At 34.1% G+C, this 21,734-nt stretch overlaps 2 protein-coding genes across 6 annotated transcripts; one reads left to right on the top strand and one right to left on the bottom strand.

Annotated features, from left to right (window-relative positions):
• Window positions 1–9,562: 9,562 nt before the first annotated feature.
• On the top strand, window positions 9,563–11,581 carry LOC103325962 (uncharacterized). Its single transcript, XM_008228160.2, has 3 exons — window positions 9,563–9,814; window positions 9,982–10,111; window positions 10,513–11,581. Exons 1-3 carry the CDS (start codon window positions 9,679–9,681, stop codon window positions 11,345–11,347), a joined length of 1,101 nt encoding a protein of 366 aa, XP_008226382.2. The 5' UTR covers window positions 9,563–9,678; the 3' UTR covers window positions 11,348–11,581.
• Window positions 11,582–16,445: 4,864 nt separating this feature from the next.
• Window positions 16,446–21,245, bottom strand: LOC103325935 (lactoylglutathione lyase family protein / glyoxalase I family protein). 5 transcript variants are annotated; one of them, XM_008228150.3, is made up of 9 exons: window positions 21,116–21,245; window positions 20,740–20,862; window positions 20,570–20,631; window positions 19,449–19,509; window positions 19,227–19,306; window positions 19,059–19,129; window positions 18,257–18,346; window positions 17,008–17,130; window positions 16,446–16,698 (listed from the first exon to the last, which is right to left on the bottom strand). In XM_008228150.3, exons 2-8 carry the CDS (start codon window positions 20,830–20,832, stop codon window positions 17,030–17,032), a joined length of 558 nt encoding a protein of 185 aa, XP_008226372.2. In that variant the 5' UTR covers window positions 20,833–20,862; window positions 21,116–21,245; the 3' UTR covers window positions 16,446–16,698; window positions 17,008–17,029. The 5 variants fall into 5 exon arrangements, with proteins under 5 accessions (XP_008226372.2, XP_088900106.1, XP_008226355.2 ...); XM_089043980.1 differs by having other exon boundaries at window positions 16,446–16,782; window positions 20,964–21,147; XM_008228133.3 differs by having other exon boundaries at window positions 16,446–16,709; window positions 20,964–21,147.
• Between the last annotated feature and the right edge of the window lie 489 nt (window positions 21,246–21,734).

Below are 21,734 nucleotides of genomic sequence, written 5' to 3'. Positions count from 1 at the left end.
GCTAAAGTGTCATTGCCATTCTTAAACCAAAACGCATGTGTGTTTGTCACAAGGGTTTGCATAACGCTCCTTTTTAAATAGGGCCAATTTCATTTTATCCTAAAGGTTAAGAATGGACCATAAGGTTTGAATTTTTCAACATTAAGGTTTTGAAGTCGCATCACTTTCGTTAAATTAGTGACGTGACAAGTGCATTATCAATATTTTATTATAAAGAAAAATAAAAAATGAGAAAACAAACAAACCTTTGTATCATTTGAACAAGTTATTTCCTCTCAATCACGATTAACAAATTTAATCTCACTCACGAGAAGTTTTTAGAAAAAAAAATACACTGATTGAAGACATGCTATGTTTTTTTTTTCCCTTAAAATAACATGTTATTGTTGATCAAATTAATAGGGAGACTGGGAACACATGCATTATACATAATTAGAAGAAAAAAAAATCAATAAACTGTGAATAATCTATAACGATAGTAGAGGATGATAAAATTATCAATCTAACGGCTACAATCCCGTTCACTTTAAGTCAAACAACTCCATAACTATATATATACCAACCTCAACCACCCAACTAAAAGGGGTATAGAAAAATGGTTAAACTAGTTTCAAAACTCATTAGCTCCCAAAATACATGAGAGATTGACTGATTGATTGCTTTCCTTCCTCCCAAAACTGTCCGAAAATCTGAATCAGAAGCCAACAAACCCCAAATACTTCCCATATAATTCAACTACCAAATCCCACTACGATGGCATGTCAAAGAGCCCGAAATATAGACCACAGTGCAATGCCAGAAAATTCCAAGGGAACCCGAAACCCGAGAAGCTACAGGGACACATTTCGTGCGGTGAGCCTAAGTGCGAATCTTGAAAACGATACTTCCCGCCATGCGTATGCAATTTGTGACGTCGTCTCCCAACAAGACAGCGAGGCTATCTTTAGCGTTATCTTGGGATCCCAGTTAGGAGAGAATTGCTTTGACTTTTTTTATTATTTATATTTTATTAGAATAACATATCACATCTTGCCTTAACTGGAAAATTACCTACTACCCATTTTGTATTGGATTTAGATATATGTCTAAATTAAGGACATGAGAATTATAGAGTTTGTAAGAAAAGAGAGTGGAAGATTTGTTATGTTTGCGTTAAGGAAAGTGATCTTGTTCTTAATATCTGTATGTGTTTATCTTGCACAATTTACATACATGAGTGGCATATTTAGAGCTCTAGATATATGTTTTTCACCTATAATACATCGTTTTGAAGAACTTGGCATGCTGAAGAAAACTCACGGATATGCTGTGATACGAGTGATTTTAGCCAAATAAGGCTGGGAATAAACAGTTTGATAAGTTTTTAGTCAATTTGGTCAATTTCGTATTTTTTGCCATTTATTTTATATTTTCAGACAACATTTCGAATTTACCTCTTCCATATGTATAAAAGTTATCTTATGGCTTGGTCTAGACAGTCTTTGGATGTTGAACAAAATCAAGGAGATTTTCCTATAGTTTCTATCATCAATTTGGTATTTTGTAGGAATTAACAAGGTATAGATCCTTTTTGTTTATGGCTATTCTTACGCTTGGGAATCAAGAAGGATTAAAGGATTAAATCAAGCTAAATTAAAAATTATAAGGAACTTGGAGCTCAGATGATTAAGAACATTTATTCCCACACTCGATGTTTTGTGTTCGATGTATGTACATGTGGCAATCCCATGTCAGCAAAGCTAACTCAGCAGAATTAGTTGAGGAGACAAAAATTGTTAAGAGTAAGTTATGCTAAGTTGAGACAATTAAGCTAGTATAAAAGCTGAAATGTATTGTGCAATCATTTGACAATTCTAAAATACAAAGCTCATTTCTCTAAATGAGGGCCAGCATGTTGCATTATCAAAGGCATACTTTACAAGTTTGAAGGCGAGGATTTAGATTATTGTTCATTGGGGGAATCACGTACGTCTGCAATGACACAATATCAGACTCATTCAAGAATCTTATAATCCATGCATGCATCGGACACCCAATGATGTTTAGATGATGCAGAAGGCAATTAATTGATTAATTATATGTGGACAATGATAAAGATTTAGATTGTTGAAACGTATTAACATATATTATCTTATCATTTAGAAGATGCAAGCTTACGTTTTATAGGCCCTGCTGCCTTCAGTGTGACAACTCCTGAAGTTGTTTAATGTAATTAAGCAAAAGGATCATCAGTTGCCATGCATCCTTCTTGTGAGTACAAGTCATGGATTGAGTTTCTTTCTTTCTTTCTTTTTCTTCTTGTAAATCATACAAGTCATAGATGTATGTGTGTGTATATATATATATATATATCTCTCTCTCTCTCTCTCTCTTTCTCAATTTTCGCAAAAATAAAAAATAAAAAATTATATATACACACATAAAGCTTCATTAGTTGATGAATCCTCAAATTTGAGGGACACTCGTGTAGACCCACTCCACATTGTACTTCAAATCTGAACCATCTATGTTTAGGATATTTATTCAAAGATCATTTCTACAAAAAATTAATTGAATTTGAAATTATTTGACCACTCAGTTAATAGTTGTAATGTTAGTGCTTTTAATTTATTTAATTTATTGCAAGGATGACCCATGAATAAAGACTTGAAAAATAGACGATTTGGATAGTTAAAAAATAAAAATTTCCCAGTAACCCTAAAAAGTGTCCCTCAAATAAAATTATTGGAAGAATCTCTTAATAGAAAAGGTATACGCCAAGGCTTTTAGCACTGCATCCTTGAACTTAAACCTTCAGGAGAGACACATACTTATACTATACAAATTTCAAAGGGAGTATGATCAAACCATATTTAATTAGTAATTTATATTAATTGTATAAACACACACCAAAGAGGATATATAGCACAAGATGAATTTTTTTTTTTTTAAGTTTATTTATACTTTTTGATTTGGTACATACTAGAACGATGAAGCCATGTGCAATGAGGTATAACATTAGAGTAGGAATAAAGAATGTTGAGCACATGCCAATGAGGTTTAGCCCAATTGAAAAGGTTCTTGACTTGCAGATCAATGATCTTAAGTTTGAACCTTCACGGTACATTGGTAGTGTATGTGTGTGTGAGAAACTCTCATCCTTCATGTAATTAAAATATCGCTTGTATTCCAAAAACAAAAAATTTGTTGAACATCTCGAGATGAGAGTGACTAATTGATTCGAAGGAGAATACAATTTACCAATTAGAGTATTTTAATAAGACATTTATAATCTTTTGAATAAAAATCCAATGGTTAATACTTGTTCGATTAACCATTTAGATTTTCAACCATGATAACTAACTTAATAGAACATAACTTATAAAATTATACATGAATTCTCTACATATGTATAAGTATTCATATGGTTGCAGGAAGTCCTAAGTTCTTGTTAAATAGAAAATATGTACAAATAATTTCTGATTTGGTTTACTTAATATTCCTTATAGTGGTGGATCCAGGATTGGAAAGCCAATTGGGCGGAACTTACATACTAAACTCAACGATACGAGTGAATTTTATTAATAATAAAAAAAGATATACTTAGTCAGGATGACGTAATAAGCCTTACCCTCTAATATATCTGTACATAAATAAAAGCTTAACAACAAAAACAAAAATCACAAGTAAATGTAATAAAAAATATCACTAATTAAATCTAAAATTTTACCCTGCGAGACTTAGAAGTCTTAAATTCCTCAATTATCGATGCATTAGTGATACTATTAGCAAACTCTTTTTCAATGTGGAGGGTCATCCAATTAGCAAGAAACTCATCAGCTATAGTGCTTCGAAGATCATTCTTAATAATTCTCATATATGAAAAAGTTCGTTCCGTTATTGTTGTAGAAACGAGAAGAGTCAACACCAACCGAATCAACCTGTTGATCCTCTACCAAACTTGTTTCCGCTAATTGTTGACATAAATGAGGAAGAGTGTTGGTTTCCTTAAAGCAAGGAATGCGGTGTACATCATTTTGAAAATACCTCATTCTATTTCCAAATCTTTCAACTCATTTGGAAGGAAATTAGCAGGATAGAATTTCTCAGCAAGTTTACATATATGCTCAATATTGAATGACTTGAATGAATTACGAGGATCCAATGTTGAGCTAAGAATAAGAAGTTCAACTGTTTGCTCTGAAAATCTGTCATTTAACTCCCTTAACATGCAATCTATAACATCATTGAATACACCAACGCGATAATGCTCAAATGTAATAAAATCTTTTTGTTGACAAGAATGATGTGTGCCCATCAAATAACGAGCACCCATAATAGGAACATCAATGCCATGTAGTTCACAAAATGATACCACACTACATAATAAATCATCCCAGCCATGTACCCTCATATCTTGAAGCAATATTTTTGTGTTTTCAACAAAATTTAAAGCACTTACAATGTCTTGAGTTTTGGTATGAAATACTTGACAAAGAAAATTGGTCAATCCCATAATTTTATCCATCAAAACCAATGAAAACACAAACTCAATAGCAATATAGTTACTCTCAGCATCGCCACGAAATTGTTGATTAAGTCCATGATCACTGATTTCTTGAAGAAGTAATTTAGTCTCTTTAAATAAACACATTAAACTTGTAATAGAGGCATAATGAGAGCCCCAACGAGTGGCTCCAGCTCGGTTCAAACTACGAGCTTGATTAAGTCATCTACTTGTCTCAAGTTCTCTAGAATCCAACAACCCATTGAGTTCAACTTTTCGAATTAAGTTTAACTCACTATGGCGCTTAGCAGAAGCACTAACAAAATTCACAATGTTAGTCAACATTAAAAAAAATCTCCATAAAACTTTCACATCTTTAGCTGCACCATTTAATGCCAATTGCAAGCGATGAGCAAAGCAATGCACTATAATATGCATATGGACAATCTTGAAGAAACAATGCTTGTAAGCCATTCTATGAACCACACATATTACTAGCACCATCATACCCTTAACCACATGTTTTCCACTAGAATGGTGTTATTACCAAGCACTTTGCATATCTCTTTTTTAAGAGTCAAGGCATTAGTGTCTACAACACTCACAATATCGAAAAAGCGCTCATGAATAAATCCATCACAATCAACAAATCTTAGAATAATGGCCATTTGTTACTTATTGGATTCATCAAGTGATTCATCAACTAGAATACAAAATTTGTTATTCCTAAGTTCCTTACAAATTGCTTCCTCACCTTGTTAGCAAAAATATGTAAGATTTGCTTTTGTATGTCATGCGCAATGTATTGAGTATTTTGAGAAGCCTTATCAACGACAACTTTCTCAACTTCTATATTCATTATTGCAAAAGACTTTATGATTTCAATGAAATTACCTCAATTAGATGGGTCAACGGATTCATCTTGGCCTCGAAAAGCCAATGCTTGATTTGCTAGATACCTAATGCCCTTTATTATGGTCGTAAGTCGCAATCGATTTTCCATCACTTGTTGCTATAATTGCTTCTCTACCACTTTTTCAATTTGAAGAGATGGAGTTTTTAAGCTAATCCACTTTTGCATAGCAAAATGATGTGGTGAATTTAACTAGCCTACATGATGTTGAAATGCACATTGATTCCCACCAATTCTTTTCCATTTTTGATACCCATCAACAATAAAGGTTGGGTGTGACTAATTCATGTCAAAAATGAAACAAGGAAAACAAAATATCTTATTCTTAACAACTGAATACTCAAGCCAAGTGAATTGGCCAAACCACTTTTTATTAAATCTCGACGAAAGTCCTGCCCTTCTAAGTGGCTTGAATAATTTTCTAATTCAGGTTGACATGATCCTAAAAGAATATATGCTCTTCGCACATTATCTTGTTCATTCACCGGATATTTGCATATTAAACGACGTAATCTTGGATCACGCTCAAGATAATTGATATTAAAATCATGATAAGCATCGACTCTTTGAGATTCAATTCTTTCAACTCGAGGCTTGATAATGGGAGACTCGGGAAGATTTTGCTCATCACATATTGGAATAGATAAAGAAGAGGTAGAAGGCAATGTACTAGATGATGACCCATCAGTCTTTTTCTTAAAAGAAGAGAATACAAGGTTTTTGTTCCGATTGTGATCCGACATAATCAAAGATAACCTATGAATAACATGTAAAATAAATAATTTAAATCAAACATACCAACAAAAAATCAAACAAATTCTCATAATAATAGCATCTCAACAAACAACAAATCAAACATTGAAATATCTCAACAAAATTCCTAAAATCAAAGCCCTAATTAATTTCAACAAAATCACAAAATTATAATTCAATCTCTAAATAAACCCTAAAATATTGAATTTTAAATTAAAACTATAATTCAAGATATATAGAAAATGAGAGAATTAGAAAATACTTCTTGTTGATGAAAGGAGAGGAGAAGATTTTGCCACATTGCCCACTGCCCAACCAATATAATAGGAAGATGCAGCAAATAGAGAGGGAAAAAGGATGCTGTCGGCGGGTCTGTAGAATAAAAGAGAGAAGCTGGTGTGCTAAAAGAGGAAGGGACCACTTCCTCTTGGAAGTTGGATGGGCAACATGTGTATATTGGGTTAGCTTTTAAGTTTTTAAATTTGGGCTTTCCTTATAACATATATGGGTTTTTTTTTGGAAAAAAAAAAAAACTTTGGATGGGCGGGCACCCACTCTCTTCTTTACACATATCCGCCACATGAGTATTTAAAACTTGATGGTTTTATCAACAATTCCTAGCTTAGTGATAAAGGGTCTTAATTTGTAACCAGTGATCTTTGACTTCCCATGGCACTTTGACAGTGTGTGTGAGAAAAAACTCCCTCCCACAATATCACTTGTATAAAATATTTATAAAAAGAAATTGACGGTTTTAATATATGTTTTAAGATGAGTCACAATAATGAGATTATTATTTTTCTTAAAATGAGGACATCCTTCATGCTACTCGTCCGAAGCCTCCACTAAGTCATGCCATCAAAATTGACTGAAATGTAGTAAACATTGTTTTACTGTGAATTATGATGGTTAAGCTAAAATTCTGAATGTCCCAATCAAAACATTTTTGGCACCTTGCATGTAGTAACATCTTTTGACGCAGGGGATTTTAACCCCCATAGCCTGCACTGCACGGTTGCACCACAAAGTTTCTTGCCTTTTTACTGTGCCATGCATGTTTTTACTGTGGAAACAATATTGATGATATCATCCATGTGAATGAAGAAGGTTCGTGAAAATGCCCCTTTGACGGTCTTTGGGTTTTATACATCTATACGTGGAAAAGGTCAGTTTAACCGTGTGGTACACAGTTTTTACTCTATTGGAGCAGATCTTGAATTGGGAACGAGGATTATTGAATGAAAAAATAAATAAAAACTGAACATTTTTTTACCTATACTAAGAATAAGAAGAAAGCAGTCAGACACAAGGCCATTTCACAGGGGGAAGTGCTCTCTTGTTTAGGGCACAAGCCCAAGTGCTTGTAAATGAGATATTAAGTCTACACTAGAAAAACATATATTATCACTCATACCTACGTATAATTTGTCTGAACGACATGCTTGTCATATTGTGCAATGTACCACCTCTTTAATATATGGAATCCACCAATATAATGATTCTCTCTCACCGCTATCGAAAATGTGGTACACAATATGGTCTATAAATGTGGCATCTGTAACATTTCCCTTTTGAATAATATGTTTGTACTTCAAGCAATCAAGTTATGATCACGAGTAAATTGTTTAATAATACATTTATTTTCCATCATGAAAGAAGTTCCAAATTTGAATGTCCTCTTCCTTAGAAATAAATAACTTGTGGCCCTAGCAGATATGTAGAGAGTGGACATGAATCCTGTAGCTAGCAGCATTGATTTCATGGCCTGCAAAATCATTTAGATATATAGGGCCCCTCCAAGTGCTCCTAAATATATAGGCCTCTATTTCCTATTGGTTACTCAGAAGCCTAAATAGTGAATTTAAATTTACCAAAAGTATGTGATGTCTCCCAGTGAGGAAATGCTATGATGTACCTCAACCATCTCTGAAGATATTGTTTGCCTATTTTAACAAGTTGTGACAATAGCTTATGATGCATCATCATCCAGGAAGTGTGGCATCGATTAGTCTACGGTCCCAGTAGCACCTGATCAGATGAATTTAAGGGCAAAGAATCTGATTGATGGGTCCAAACTACATGATCACTCTCATCACTCACTCACTCTGTGCATCTCATGGACGGTCAGGATTACTGTGTGATGATTATTGATTAGGATACAATTAATAATGATGTGATCTGGCCATTAACCAATGAACTAATTCAATAAGAATTGCCAAAAACATTAAAGAGGCATAGATGTGTGTGTGGAGAGTGATATTAAGGGTGGCAATTTCCGACTCAATGAATGGTTCCAAATCATGAAGGGAGAAGCTAAAGGTGCATTAAGTTAGGACAAACATATCATCTCTGTTTGTTTTTGTTTTTGTTTTTTTGGTCCGAAGTTATGAGATAGATATGGGCGATGATGCATCTTATCCACTCTTACCTAGTCACTTCAAAAAATTTATAGCAATATAATTAAGCTACTCCATATAGATGTATCTCATAATTCTGTATTGATCATGATTTTTTTTAATAAATATTGGTGAATATTTTTTATTGAAAAATTTGACTAGTTAATGCAAAGAGAAATATCTTTAAATTTTTTAGGATAAAGGGCACGTAATGAGTTAGAATTATAATAAATTTAGAGAGTTCAAACCCCTTCATGTTACGATAACCAGAGATAGAAAATTGGAAAAACATCCCTTATTGTTTTTCAAATACTAAAAAGGACTTGTTCATCATGCCTTTTGGAAAAGATAATAATATTGAAAAGATAATAATATAAATATATATATATTTTTTGATCAATTTTCAATTCAAACCAAGTTATATTTAGGGAGTTTCACTAAAACACCCAAAATGGAGGTTGAAATTATAAAAAAACCCAACACCCAAAACACTTTATAAACATACCCAAAATCCATCATTACACACACTCAAAACCCATTTATAAACACACCCAAAAAAGTTGACTTTGAGGTTGATTTTGAGTGTGTTTCTATGTTTAAATAGTGCTTGGATTTTTTTATAAATACATGTCTAGGATTGGGTTTATTTATAAATTTGTATTATATTTATGTAGCTATTACTTGGGGAAGGGGCTCTGGCCATCACTTCAATTGCCTCCTGTTTTGTATCTACTCACTAGCAAAAAGACTTTGGATGCTTTTAAGAGAGAAGAGACGTATGAGTGAGGTTAATGATGAAATAGGGATGCCAACCTATATGAGATAGAAAGTTAGAAAGTTCGATTTTTTTCTAAGCAGCTAGCTAATTGACATTTATAGGAGTTAGAAAGACTGATGATTGAACGTTGTCTCTCATTTTGACTAAAAATCATCACTCAATAATAAAATAATTTTTTTTTCTAGTGTACTGTCCAAACCCTCAACACCATTATTAAGGCATAAGCACCTCCCCAACCAAAGTCCATTTTAAAAGGTGAGACCTTTGGTTCTCAAAAGAGCTTTAGGGATATCCAAGAGATAAAAAGCTAGACGTCTCTCTCTGTGTGTTTGAGTGAGAGAGAGAGAGAGATATGGGTAGGGCTCCTTGTTGTGACAAGGCAAATGTGAAGAAGGGGCCATGGTCACCAGAAGAAGACTCAAAGCTGAAGGAGTACATAGAGAAGCAAGGGACTGGTGGGAATTGGATTGCTCTCCCACAGAAAGCTGGTAAGGTTACTTAATTCAAGCTCAAAATTATCTAATAATGGAAACATGTGTTTCCATTTCTCTCTCTCTCTCTCTCTCTCTCTCTCTCTCTCTCTCTCTCTCTCTCTCTCCTGTTTATATGTATCTGCTTGTTTGTTTATGTTTGGGTTGATTTGAGTGTGGATCAGGTCTGAAGAGATGTGGGAAAAGCTGCAGATTGAGGTGGCTTAACTACCTGAGGCCAAACATCAAACATGGAGAATTCTCTGATGAGGAAGACAGAATAATATGCAGCCTCTTTGCTAGCATTGGAAGCAGGTACTACTCTAGCTCTATGCAATTATATTTCCTTTTCTTCTTTATTACCTAATTTCCATAGGTATAATAGAGTCTACCTCTTTTTCCTTATTTATCATCTCCTATCATGAAAATTGCTGATGAAATCTATCCAAAAATGAGTAACAAAGAACAGAAAAGAGGAAAGAGAAAAGACAATCATGAACTCATGTTTTTTTGTTTTCCTTATTTTATGTTGTGAAAAAAAAAACCTTCATTTATCAAGAATCTGCTATATTTGGATAATTTCCCTGCATGCATGCCAAGTTTTGGATCTAACATCCACACCCACTTACAGCTGTTAAGGGAAAGCCAGAACAGGTTTCTGCTTCTTCTGGAACTTAATCATAATTTATGTGTAATTAACAATTAATTATATGCAGGTGGTCAATTATAGCTGCTCAGCTGCCAGGCAGGACTGACAATGATATCAAGAACTATTGGAACACCAAGCTCAAGAAGAAGCTCATGGGGATGCATATGGCTCCTCCATCTCATCATCATCACCATCATCAGAGAAATTCATTAAAACCTCCCCCATTTCCGTCTTCCTCTCATCACAATTATCAAAACCAACCACTAATCCCATCTCAACCTCTCTCATCACTGTTCAAAGACCTTAGCAGTACTTATAATAGATCTTTCTCATCAGGCTTTGAAATTCCACATCTTTCCATGACATCTAATAATTTTTCAAACTCTACCACCAACTCCTCTCTTTTCCCAACCCAAGAGTGCCTGGTGGGTTCCATGCAGTATAATAATTACCCTGTGAAGAAAAATAGTAATCAAAATAACCTCCTCATGTTTGGAAGTGAAGGAAGTTGCAGCACTTCATCTGATGGGAGCTGTAATCAGATCAGCTATGACAGAGAGAGCAACATCAAACAAGAAGAAATGGTTTTCCAGAGTTTTGATCAAGATCAGAATAATCAGCGGTTCATGATGCTCAACTATGGTAATAACAATAGTGGTTGTAGTACTGGATCAGCAGGTCATGATCATCACCATGTGATCAACCAATGGTGTGAGAGGCCAGATGGGTTTGATCATCTTGGAGCAGAAAACACATTAGGGTACTGTGATCTTGAAGATGTTAAACAGTTGATTAGTGGTGGGAATAATCTTAATATTAGTGTTAATGGGTCTAAGTCTAACAGCCTCTTTTCCAATGTTGATGAAAACAAGACAGAAGAGAAGGTCATGTATTTCTACTGAGAACTGAAATGCTAGTAATTGAGTACTGACTGACTGCTGTTAAGTAAAATGATCAGAAAGATTTGATGGGGTATGGGGTGGTAGGGGAGATTCAGAAAAAAAAAAAAAAAAAAAAAAAGAAAGAAAGATTGACTCAGTTTCTTTCCTAGGGGTCTGGTCTATATGTGTTCTGAACTTTGAAAACGTACTACTTCTGATGATATCTGAAATGAAACATTTCTTTTTTTGACAGTACATGGTAAAAGCCTCTTTTAATTTTGTGCATTTCTTTTTGGGAGGTGATTGATGATGATGATGATGATGGTGGTGGTGATGATGTTATGTTGTTGTTGTACGGTCCTTCACTGCAACTTCATTTCTGAAAGTTTATTTTTTAATTTTTTAAGTGTAATGAAAACTAGAGGGAACTTGTTCTCATCAAGATAAGAACAAGAATCTTTATGTAAAAATAAACCAAGCATGCAACGTTTGCTTTGTTAATATTTTAATAGTTTCCATTTTTATAATTGGTTAGCGGTACCCTAAAGCCAATAGGTCTAGTACGCCTACTTTAAATGACAAAACTACCCTACTTGCCACTAGTTTTTCACATGCTTACCATCCTTGAAACTACTAGTCAAATCATTCGTCTTCGAAAGTCAAGATGACCCACTTTACTCTATTGAGTAATATTTTGCGTCTCACTTATCCTCTTTAATCTTTCATCACGTCGACATTGGATACTTGTTCTTGACGTGGCCTCTAATTTTATGCCATGTAGGAGTGGTTTACCAAAGTTTTTAAGAGATTCGACAGTGGGAGAAAATTAAGTCGCCAAACATCGGTCAAGATGAGTTATATATTATAGGTTCGAGAGCGCAATGTGAGATTCAAATGCAATAAGGGGTAATTTTGGTATTTGGAGTATGTGCATTACTGTTGCTTGGTAGTAAGGTTAATCAGTCGGAATCTTTTATATATAAATGAAGCAGGTCAGACTCAAGATGGGAACTTGCTTACCAGAAAATGAAAGACAAAAACATAATGCTGGAAATTTTGGAGTCTTGCAAAGGCTTCAACTTTAAAATATAGGTTTTCATTTTTAATACATGATCTCAGTACACTCTCGATAAACGACATGTCTCATATTAAATTTAGCAAGATAGTTAGAAACCCAAAGGCCATGGAAGTATTTATATATAAAAATTATTATGTGTTGATCAGTGCACAACCGATTGTCTGTATACAAAACGTTGAAAAGAAAAATGCAAATTTAATTAAATCGGTGAGGCGGGCAATGGCATGCCATGATGATAACAAGGGGGGTGCCTGCAGGAACAGTATAATTATTTGATTAGACTACTCATTTGGGGAGGCAATATTTGTTCATGAGGTTCATTGAAATAAAATTGTTTTTTTTCCTTTCTTTCCATTGAAATAATTAAATAATTAAATCTTTAATCCTCAAATCTTACTCTAAATTCGAAAATAATCAATCACGTTATTTTTCTTTTAGAAATTCATATTATTATTATTATTATTATTTTATATATAAGTGATATTGAGAGAGGTGAAAATTGAACTTAGGACTTCTGTTGCATAAGTCATAAATGTTTTAAACCTATTTAAGCTACAAATCTCTTGCATTATTGTTAATTCTCTTTCATAATCCATATTATGCTTATGTTCAAGGGCAACACATTTCAAGGACGTCCACACTTCCATCAACTCACTACAGACCATATAAGTTGAGGTTAATTTCTTGTAAGATAATGGAATTGAAATTAGAGGTGACAAATCATGTTGATGAGTCGCATTTGAATTATGTCGTCAAACTGGACGCGAATATGCATATGAATATGATATGAATCTACGAGCAAGTATGCATTTATGGCATGTTTATCCAACGGTAGCAAACAAAACATAAGCAAGTCACCTTACTCAGCCAATGTAATGAAGTAGTTGCCTTGATAATGTGACACCACCTATAGTTGCCTTGAATTGCCTTGATGAAAGTTGCCTTAATTAACCCTTAGAAACATCCGTTAGAAACATCATACGTTATAAAGAGTGTCTAACTCAAACAATTAAAAATATTTATCTGTACATTCGAAATTCTGTATTCAAAATGCAGAAACTCACGGTTGAAAATCAAAATATTTTTTATGATAATGAAAATTGTAGTGATTGTATGGTGGAGAAACAAAATCGTAGCCAGCAGCACAGTTATGTAGACAATGTATTTTATTGAAGTGACAGGGAATCCCTATCGGGAAGCAGTCCAAAGCACCTCCAAATTACATGATATGCTGCACAATATCTCTGTCAGTGCATATGCCCAGATTTTTATTAGAGTGGGGGCAGTTGACGTGTGGCCAATTTGTCTCTGCATCCTTGAAATTTTGTTTCATTTTAATTATATATTCAACCATTTTGTCAATTTTTTTTCCAGTAAAATATTAACAATCCAACAAAATCTCACCACTTAGAAACTACATTATTTGGAAATCTGCATCTACTTCAGTTTTAAATTAAATAATTGTGGTTGAATTTGCTAGTTACAGTGTGTTTGTATGAGAAAATTTAAAAGTACAAAGGATTTCATAAATGACGGAAATTAATGTTTTTGAATTTGTAAAGTTCCTTTTTTGGGTGATGGATTTAAAACACGGAATTTAACCTTTATTTGTAAAGTTATCTTTTTAAAAACTCTCAATCTCTTTTAAGATTTTAGAAATGATGACTTTTAGATAGAATTTAAATTTGAGATTTATGATTTCCAAATTCCATGTTTTATTCCAGCGGAATTTCTAAGTTTCTATATTTTTTATATTATCAAAACATGGGAATTATTTCATGTCAATTTAGAAATTCTAACTTTTGTCAAAATCCCAAGTTTATTTCCTCATCCAAACATATCGTTAGGGTGTTTTTTTATAATTTTTTTTAATAATAATTTTCCAACTTGATTTTATTTTAAAAATAATCAGGGAAAAGGTTTTCTAGGAATGTCTTTTCTATTGAAGTGTAAAGGTCAAAATGTGTGGAACCTACTGACAGTCTGACATCCAAATATTTTAAGTTCAAACCTTTTTTTTTTAAAATTAAAAAACTTGTGTTTAATTATTTAGAGGATGATCTGTTGTCAACAAACTGAGGTTTCAACAGATAGGGCTTTGAAGTTTGTACACAATAGGTTGCAGCAAGTATAATATAATTAGAAAGAGCCCAACACAATACAGATATTTTCTTGTTATTTATAATGTAATTGTCCAATGAGTGGAATTTGCTTGACCATTGTCCGTGACCTTGTTGATTTTAGGTGGTCTTCGACTTTAGCTATTTGTGTCACATTTTTCCAAAGAAGCTGTAAAAGTTGATCTTTGAGTACAAACATACCTACTCTAAGGATAAACCCTTAAATATCATCATAGCCGTTGGGATAAAGATTAATTCATACTTATTCGGAAACAATTTGCTTTAATCACAAAGGATAAACCCTTAAATATCATCATAACAGTTGTGCCCCAACAGACTTTTCAGCTCAATTAATACTGTGTTTATTACTTTAGCATTGTTAATGTAGGTTTCTCTGAAAACAGGTGAAGAAAGTCTGTATTTGTTATCTGAATGGGGGAAAAAAGAGAGCATGTTTTTAGCATTTTCAATGCAGGTTTTGTTCTTCTAAAATAAAATAAATGGTTACAAGAGCCACGATCAACTTGTTAATTCTAAAGAGAGAGAAATAAGTTGCAACTTTGGTAACTGAGTTTGACAAGTCTGTTAGAGAGAACTTTGCTTTTGAAACTCACCTATTTTAACATTCCAAAACTATTGAAGAGATTGTTAGAGATGCTTTTATCACTTTCATCCTATTGTTTCTATATAACATATCCGTCTGTTTTTACTTGTTTTGCATCAAGCAAATCCAATATATTTACTATGTAAGAAAACGGTACCTTGACTTTTGATAGAGTTGCAATGATTCAGGGCACCGAGAGCGCTTCATGAAGTTTTCCTTTAATGTCACATTTAGTGTTTTGGATTGAATTGGATAACTTGCTAAAGTTCAACAATTGTAGGATAATTTCCTTCTTGAAAGTTAAGGAACTAGGCTATATAATTCACATTTCCAACCGGCAGTACGATAATTTCCTTCTTGAAAGTAATTTGACTTTTTTTTTTTAATTATATCCGCAATGCCTTTCTATATATAACATTTTAGAAATACACAAACAAAGATATTTCACAATAAACTACCTCAAAATCAAGAGTGACAACTGAGTCGTTTGGGGATCAGCCTCTGATCATTCAGGACCATTGTTTATACAATATCCGCAATCCCTCTCTACTTGAATGCTTCACTTTTCGTTGAGATAAAAATCAGAAACCTAAACACTTCACTTTATATAGAAAAAAATAGCCTGCCCAACCATCACCCGTTTCTGTCACACTTCACTTCACTTTATGTTTTAAAACTTAATATATGTCCTTTTCTACGGCTTCTGGGAAGATAATTGGTCATCAAATAAAATAAGAAAATAATAACATGGGCAAAAAGAGTACAAGTTATAACATGGACGAAAAGAGTACAAGTTAAGTAGCTCAATTGATTTCTAACCAAAAAAAAAAAGTAGTTCAATTGGTTAAAAACATTTATCTTTGTACTCGATGTACTAAAACATATAGTGGAGCTTTTGTCCATTATGATTATGGTTCCATAAGCTATTTGGCTAGTGGCACAACCAAACTTGCAATTCCCACTGTCTACTACTATATGGCTAATTTCTTTGTTGCATTGCATACCAGCGAATTCTCATAAAATTAAAATAAAGGCCCAATACAGCGTGTGCCCCTACGGTGGCTGCATCTAAATAACTACTGGGTCACTTTTCAACTAAAGCTACTGAAATTCCAGCTGCTAGTTTCACCAAAAGCAAGCAATTTTATAATTACTGGGAAATGTTATTATGATGAGAGTACATTTCATTTATACTGCGAGTTCATTCCCTATGTTTAGTTAGAATTTGCACCCATAAAAACAAATGTATCGGTCAAAAAATTACATATTTGATTGCTTTAGTAATGATTAGTATGCATGGCTTTGGAGATCCAAGACTTGCAAAAATGAGAAAGTTTGAACACCACATTGTGATCAGAAAGTCCAATTTTGTACTTACAGACAGAAGTAACTCGTACTAAGTACCAACTTACAGAATACAAAACTACACGAACACACACCAGAGGCAAGTGAAAAATAAAATACGTAAGAAAATCGCCAAACAGGTCCATTTACGAGACTCGTATCTGAACCATGGACAAATAGGAAAACCAGAAATGATGTCCGACTGTAAGTTGTCACCATGGTTCACCTGCACGACATCTAATCCATTCAAATTCTGATTACAACTACGGAAGTCTATAACCTTCAGCATCAATACAAGAAATGCAAGGGGCTAATACGAATGAAAAAAGACCAAAATCAGAATAAACAAAAAGCAGCACCAAGAGAGTAGTTACAAATGTAACTGATTGATGACTGGAAAACACAAGGTAGAGCAACTAATTAATAACTGATTAAGCTTGCGATACACATCATGTGGAAGGCAATCAAACCAAGTGTTAGATAACAGTATTGTCACAATCAATTGACAACAAGCATAAGAAAACTGAGAACTAACCTGAAGAAAGGGTGCCATGACCTCACGAAGCACCACCTGTAATGCTTCCTATCGTTTTAAGGTCAAAGATTTCAACCCAATAACCATCAGGATCCTTAATGAATGCTATCCCTTTCATCTTTCCTGCAATCAACATCACAAAATTAAGGAACCGAGAATCGGTAAATACTGAAACCAAACTAAAACTAACTTTTCACAATTATTTATTCTTTAAATAAAAGGAGGTAAAATTGCGAATTAGAGGAAAACGAACTGCCACAGTGAGAATAAAAAATACTGGTCTTGGTCATCCATGATCCTCCCCAAGAAATAAAACACACATGAATTTGCTCATTCCTTATCTTCACCACAGTTTGGGAGAGCAAGATTGAACTAAAAGATAATGCTGGTGCATAATGAGCACAACTAAATATACACATACATGTATACAACCATAGTGTTCCATATGAGCATATATAAGCACACACCTAAAGAAACACATACATGCATACAACCAAAGTGTTCCATATGAGCATATATGAGCACACGCCTAAATATACACATACAAGCATAAAACCATATTGTTTACTAGTGTCCATGGAAACCTCAACAACAGCAAAAATCCAGCTTATTCTTTGGAAGCCAGAACAGAGAGCGAAAGATTATAATTATAGAGACCAAGGTGCTGTTACTAAGCTTGCTAAATGGGCACAAGGAGCTGGAATAAAAATCCATCAAACTACAAAAACCAAGAACAAGGCTATCAATTGCGCATGACAGTGACTTCAGTATCAGGAAAAAATATTAATTTGTTGAAGGATGTTTTTGCAATGTCCTAGTTGGCATTAGAGACAGAGAATAATGTCAAAAACAGTTCAAAATGTCAATCATCAATAGTAATTTTTCACAATCTGAGTATAGGCCATCAGACCACATTCACACACCAGCAGACCTCATTAACTGCTTAGATATCCCGATTGGACAGGGTACTTTTGGTTAACTAATGAAGATAGCATATTGTTTAAAAGTAATGGCGCTGCTAATTCAGGGAAATTCACTGTCTATTGTTTAATTGAAACCATCTTCCATCACTTATAAATAGCCTATTTATACAACAGCATCAATCCTACAGACTGATATTGAGATTTATCACTCTACTTATACAAAAACGAATCAAATATGTCCCAATCAATCCCCATTATATATGCCAACGTTCAATGACGAGACATCTCGTAAATCACAATAGGTTCAACAATATGGATGTTCTTACCGTCATCTGGCTTTTTCACAAACTCCACCCCGAGACGTTCAAATCTCTCACATGCCTTGTAAGTATCATCAACTGTGACACCAATGTGTCCTGAGTAACAAAATTAGAGGTTAGGCGAATCGCTAGGTATAAACTAAGACATGTACATGCTTAATCGTTACAGATGCATTAGCCATCAAGCAAAGCTACAGGGACATTGACATTTGCAGAAACACATGATTTTTTTTAAGTATTTAAATCATTTCCACCCCAATGCACATGAATACCATCCCGTACGATTTGCATTGGTTGGTTATGCTGTCTTGTTACTTTAAAATGGTATTGAAAGTACAGATTCCTGTAAGTGAATCAACCATACCTAAAAGTTCGGTCAGTTAAGGAGTGGAAGCCCCCATATCTTTTGTATAATAATATCATAGAAATCTTTTACCTAAATAGGCTATAGTGTACCAACACTATACGTATAATGATACACACTAAATGCAATACAATGAATACACTCTTCCCTAAAATTTTGTTTATGCTTGAAAGAAATGTAGCCTTTTTTTTCTTATCGAAGTAAGCATTTGGAGTGTTTCAAAATTTATCGTTCAGGACAAGTCAAAACAAATTATTCAATCAAAGTCAATCAATAATACTGACTTTCTTGGAACCATCCATACTTGCCACATAAGAAGACAAGACATCATATGTGGCATTTGGCATCAAATGGTCTAGTAAATCAAACTCTTAAGTAAAGGAAGAAACAAATGCATCAAAAAACGCCGTATGTTTTGACATATTCATAGGACAACTTACATACCAAAGCCTCGAGGTTCCGAATTCCCATTGTGATATCCTTTGAATTCTGGATCACTTTCAGTACCCCAATTACTGTAAAGGTAAGCGATTGTCAGATATCACATTGGACAGAACATGTACCAAAAAAAGAAAAAGAGAAGAGCATGTAGGTGAATTAAAAGAAACTCACTGTGTTAACTCAATTGTAGCCTTCTGGCCAAAGGTCCAAACTGTTCTATCAGCCGGGTTAGTTGGAGCTGATGTAGGATCCTATTCAGTAAAAGATAAATAGAAATAAATGTCTCTGTTAACAGGGAAATTTTTAGAAACATAATCCCAACCATGACTGTAAAATCAAACAATGAACTTGGTAAAAATTTTGTTATTGTAGAAAGGATATTACGAATTTTACCTCATAGCCCAAAAAGTACAAACTAAACTTCATTTCTGGAAAGTCCAGCCTCTTAAGCAGCCTGAAAAAATAGAAGAAATCACCATCAACTTCACTCAAACAGTCATTTTTGGACAAGATCTCTACTCACAGAATCTCTTAGCCATTGTAAAGTGCATGCATGCATGTGCACATGCACACTAATATGCAAAACAATCTAACTGCATGCTATATTTACTGCAGAAGCATATATCTCATGATAACACAAGACAATCCAACTGAATCATAAATTGATCCAAAATTTGACTTAGTATGCATGCATAGTCCTAATATTGTGTGCCAATAAATTCAAAGAGACCGTGCCACAAGTCAACATCAAGAGTTACATGGTAATCTTTTAAAACATTAATGAAAGATGTTATAAGGCAAAACAGGCATGAAAAACATGTATGGTGTTACAGAGACTCAAAGGTACACACACTTCTTGGCCAAAATTGAAATAAGAACTAACACCCTAAATGTCAAGTGAGGCATCTACAAGACTATTATATGCTCAAACAGATTTACAAATTACTTCTACGCTCATATAGGACCCCCTTCATTGTACAGGGATCGTTTAGCACCTATGTGCTCCGACCTGGTCATAAAATTGTATAACTTAAGAAAAGCACAATCTACTGACTCGTTAAAGTCCATCACTTAAAAAATATAACAAACACAAAACACGTGACTATTTTCTTCTGCCATTGGTAATTGAGCCTATGAACATCCGACATATTACTAACCATAAGTCTACTGGTAAATCCCAAGAAAGCACGTAGGGATTTAACATGCCCACCTGTTCTTCCTTTTATCCATTTTTTCCGAAGTTCTAGTAATAAAAGAGAAAGCCAATGCACCCAAACTATAAACCACCAGATATTAATCAATGTCGCACTCATACAAAAAATGCAAAATCTTAATGAACCAAAACCTTCGACTTTTTTAGGAAAGAAAAACTTGCTCGATTTAAATAAAGGAAATGTTCATATCAATTAATACAAAGCGAGCACCTATACTATTTTCCACCCAAACACCACACGAAAGTATAACAACAAAGAAAATTAGAGAAGAATTTTCGAAACCCATTAAAAGAAACTTACGACATGCCCAACACACGTGAATAAAAGTCAAGACTGGCTTTAGGGTCCTTAATCCGAAACATCTGCAACCAAATTACAGAAAGAAATTATCGCTAAAGTAAAATCAAAATGCAGAGCAAATGTCATAGCAGAAAATAAAATATATATTTGTCACAAAGGTGAATGCTTACAGTTTGTTGCATGAAGTAACTCTTAGTGGCTTCATCTGGGGTGGAGTGGAGGCCCGGATTGTTGGCGAGTGATTCTTTCGGCTCGGAAGCCATTGAAAACAAGCGGAGCCGGTATTTCGGAGCCTGTAAGAGACATACAAGTAAGTATAAGATCAAATGAGAAATTTGGGAGATTATCGAAGAGAAAAATCGCGAAGGTTATATAGTGTATGGTTGAATTGGACCTTTGGTTTAGTGAGAACAAATGGGGTTGTGTGTGGAAACGACGGAGAGAGTTTTAGAGAGAATCGGATTAGGGAAAAGCGAAATAGGGCGGTTGTGATTGAAGCAGAATAAGCCATGGAGGTTTTCTGTGAGGGAGAGAGAGAGTATTTACCTTGTGGGAGAAATGAAAGCAGAGGAGGGCAGGTGCCGTCTGTTTGCCTTCTGATTTGGAGGTTTTCTTCTACACTCCGTGCGGCTATACTACGGTTCTGTACGAAAAAAAACAAAAGGGTCTAGCCGCGCGGCTATAGTTTTTAAATAGAAAAAAATTAGTATAGCCGAGCGGCTCTATTGTCCGAAAGCGATAATTTCTTTCTGTAATTAGTATAGCAGATGTTGCGATAATTTCTTTCTGTAATTTGGCTATGTTGTCCTTAAAAAATTAGTATCGCCGAGTGGCTATATTTTCATCTGCAACCAAACTAGGCGGGCCCTTTTTTTTAAAATCGTATAGCCACTCGGCTGTACTCTTATTTATAAAAATAGTATAGGTGCGCGGCTTTACGAGGATTTTTTTTAAATAAATAGTATAGCCGCGCGGCTATACTATTAATATATATATACTGTGATCCCTTTTTTTAAAAAAAAAATTTTCCCGATTTTGTTTTATCGATAATAGTAGTTTAGAGTATTATCCATTACTATTAGGCCATTACCCAAGTATCTATGGTCCCCTTTTGATTTTTTACTTTTCCAGAGTTATCACCCGTATAAGGAATTTAGTTTTATGA

This window comes from Prunus mume, linkage group LG1 (assembly GCF_029339155.1).
Source record: "Prunus mume cultivar Tortuosa linkage group LG1, ASM2933915v1, whole genome shotgun sequence".
In the NCBI taxonomy this organism is placed as follows: domain Eukaryota; kingdom Viridiplantae; phylum Streptophyta; class Magnoliopsida; order Rosales; family Rosaceae; genus Prunus; species Prunus mume.
Note: the sequence above shows the minus strand (reverse complement) of the source record. Positions and strands in the feature narration are given on the sequence as shown.

Excerpts from the sequence above, each read along its gene's own strand:
- LOC103325962 (XM_008228160.2), top strand. The coding sequence starts at position 9,679 with ATGGGTAGGGCTCCTTGTTGTGACAAGGCAAATGTGAAGAAGGGGCCA. Across the intron at positions 9,815-9,981 it reads TGCTCTCCCACAGAAAGCTG|GTCTGAAGAGATGTGGGAAA; the intron begins GTAAGGTTACTT and ends AGTGTGGATCAG. Across the intron at positions 10,112-10,512 it reads TTTGCTAGCATTGGAAGCAG|GTGGTCAATTATAGCTGCTC; the intron begins GTACTACTCTAG and ends AATTATATGCAG.
- LOC103325935 (XM_089043980.1), bottom strand. The coding sequence starts at position 21,080 with ATGGCTTATTCTGCTTCAATCACAACCGCCCTATTTCGCTTTTCCCTA. Across the intron at positions 19,510-20,569 it reads TCACGTGTGTTGGGCATGTC|GCTGCTTAAGAGGCTGGACT; the intron begins GTAAGTTTCTTT and ends CTATTTTTTCAG. Across the intron at positions 19,130-19,226 it reads GCTACAATTGAGTTAACACA|TAATTGGGGTACTGAAAGTG; the intron begins GTGAGTTTCTTT and ends TTACCTTTACAG.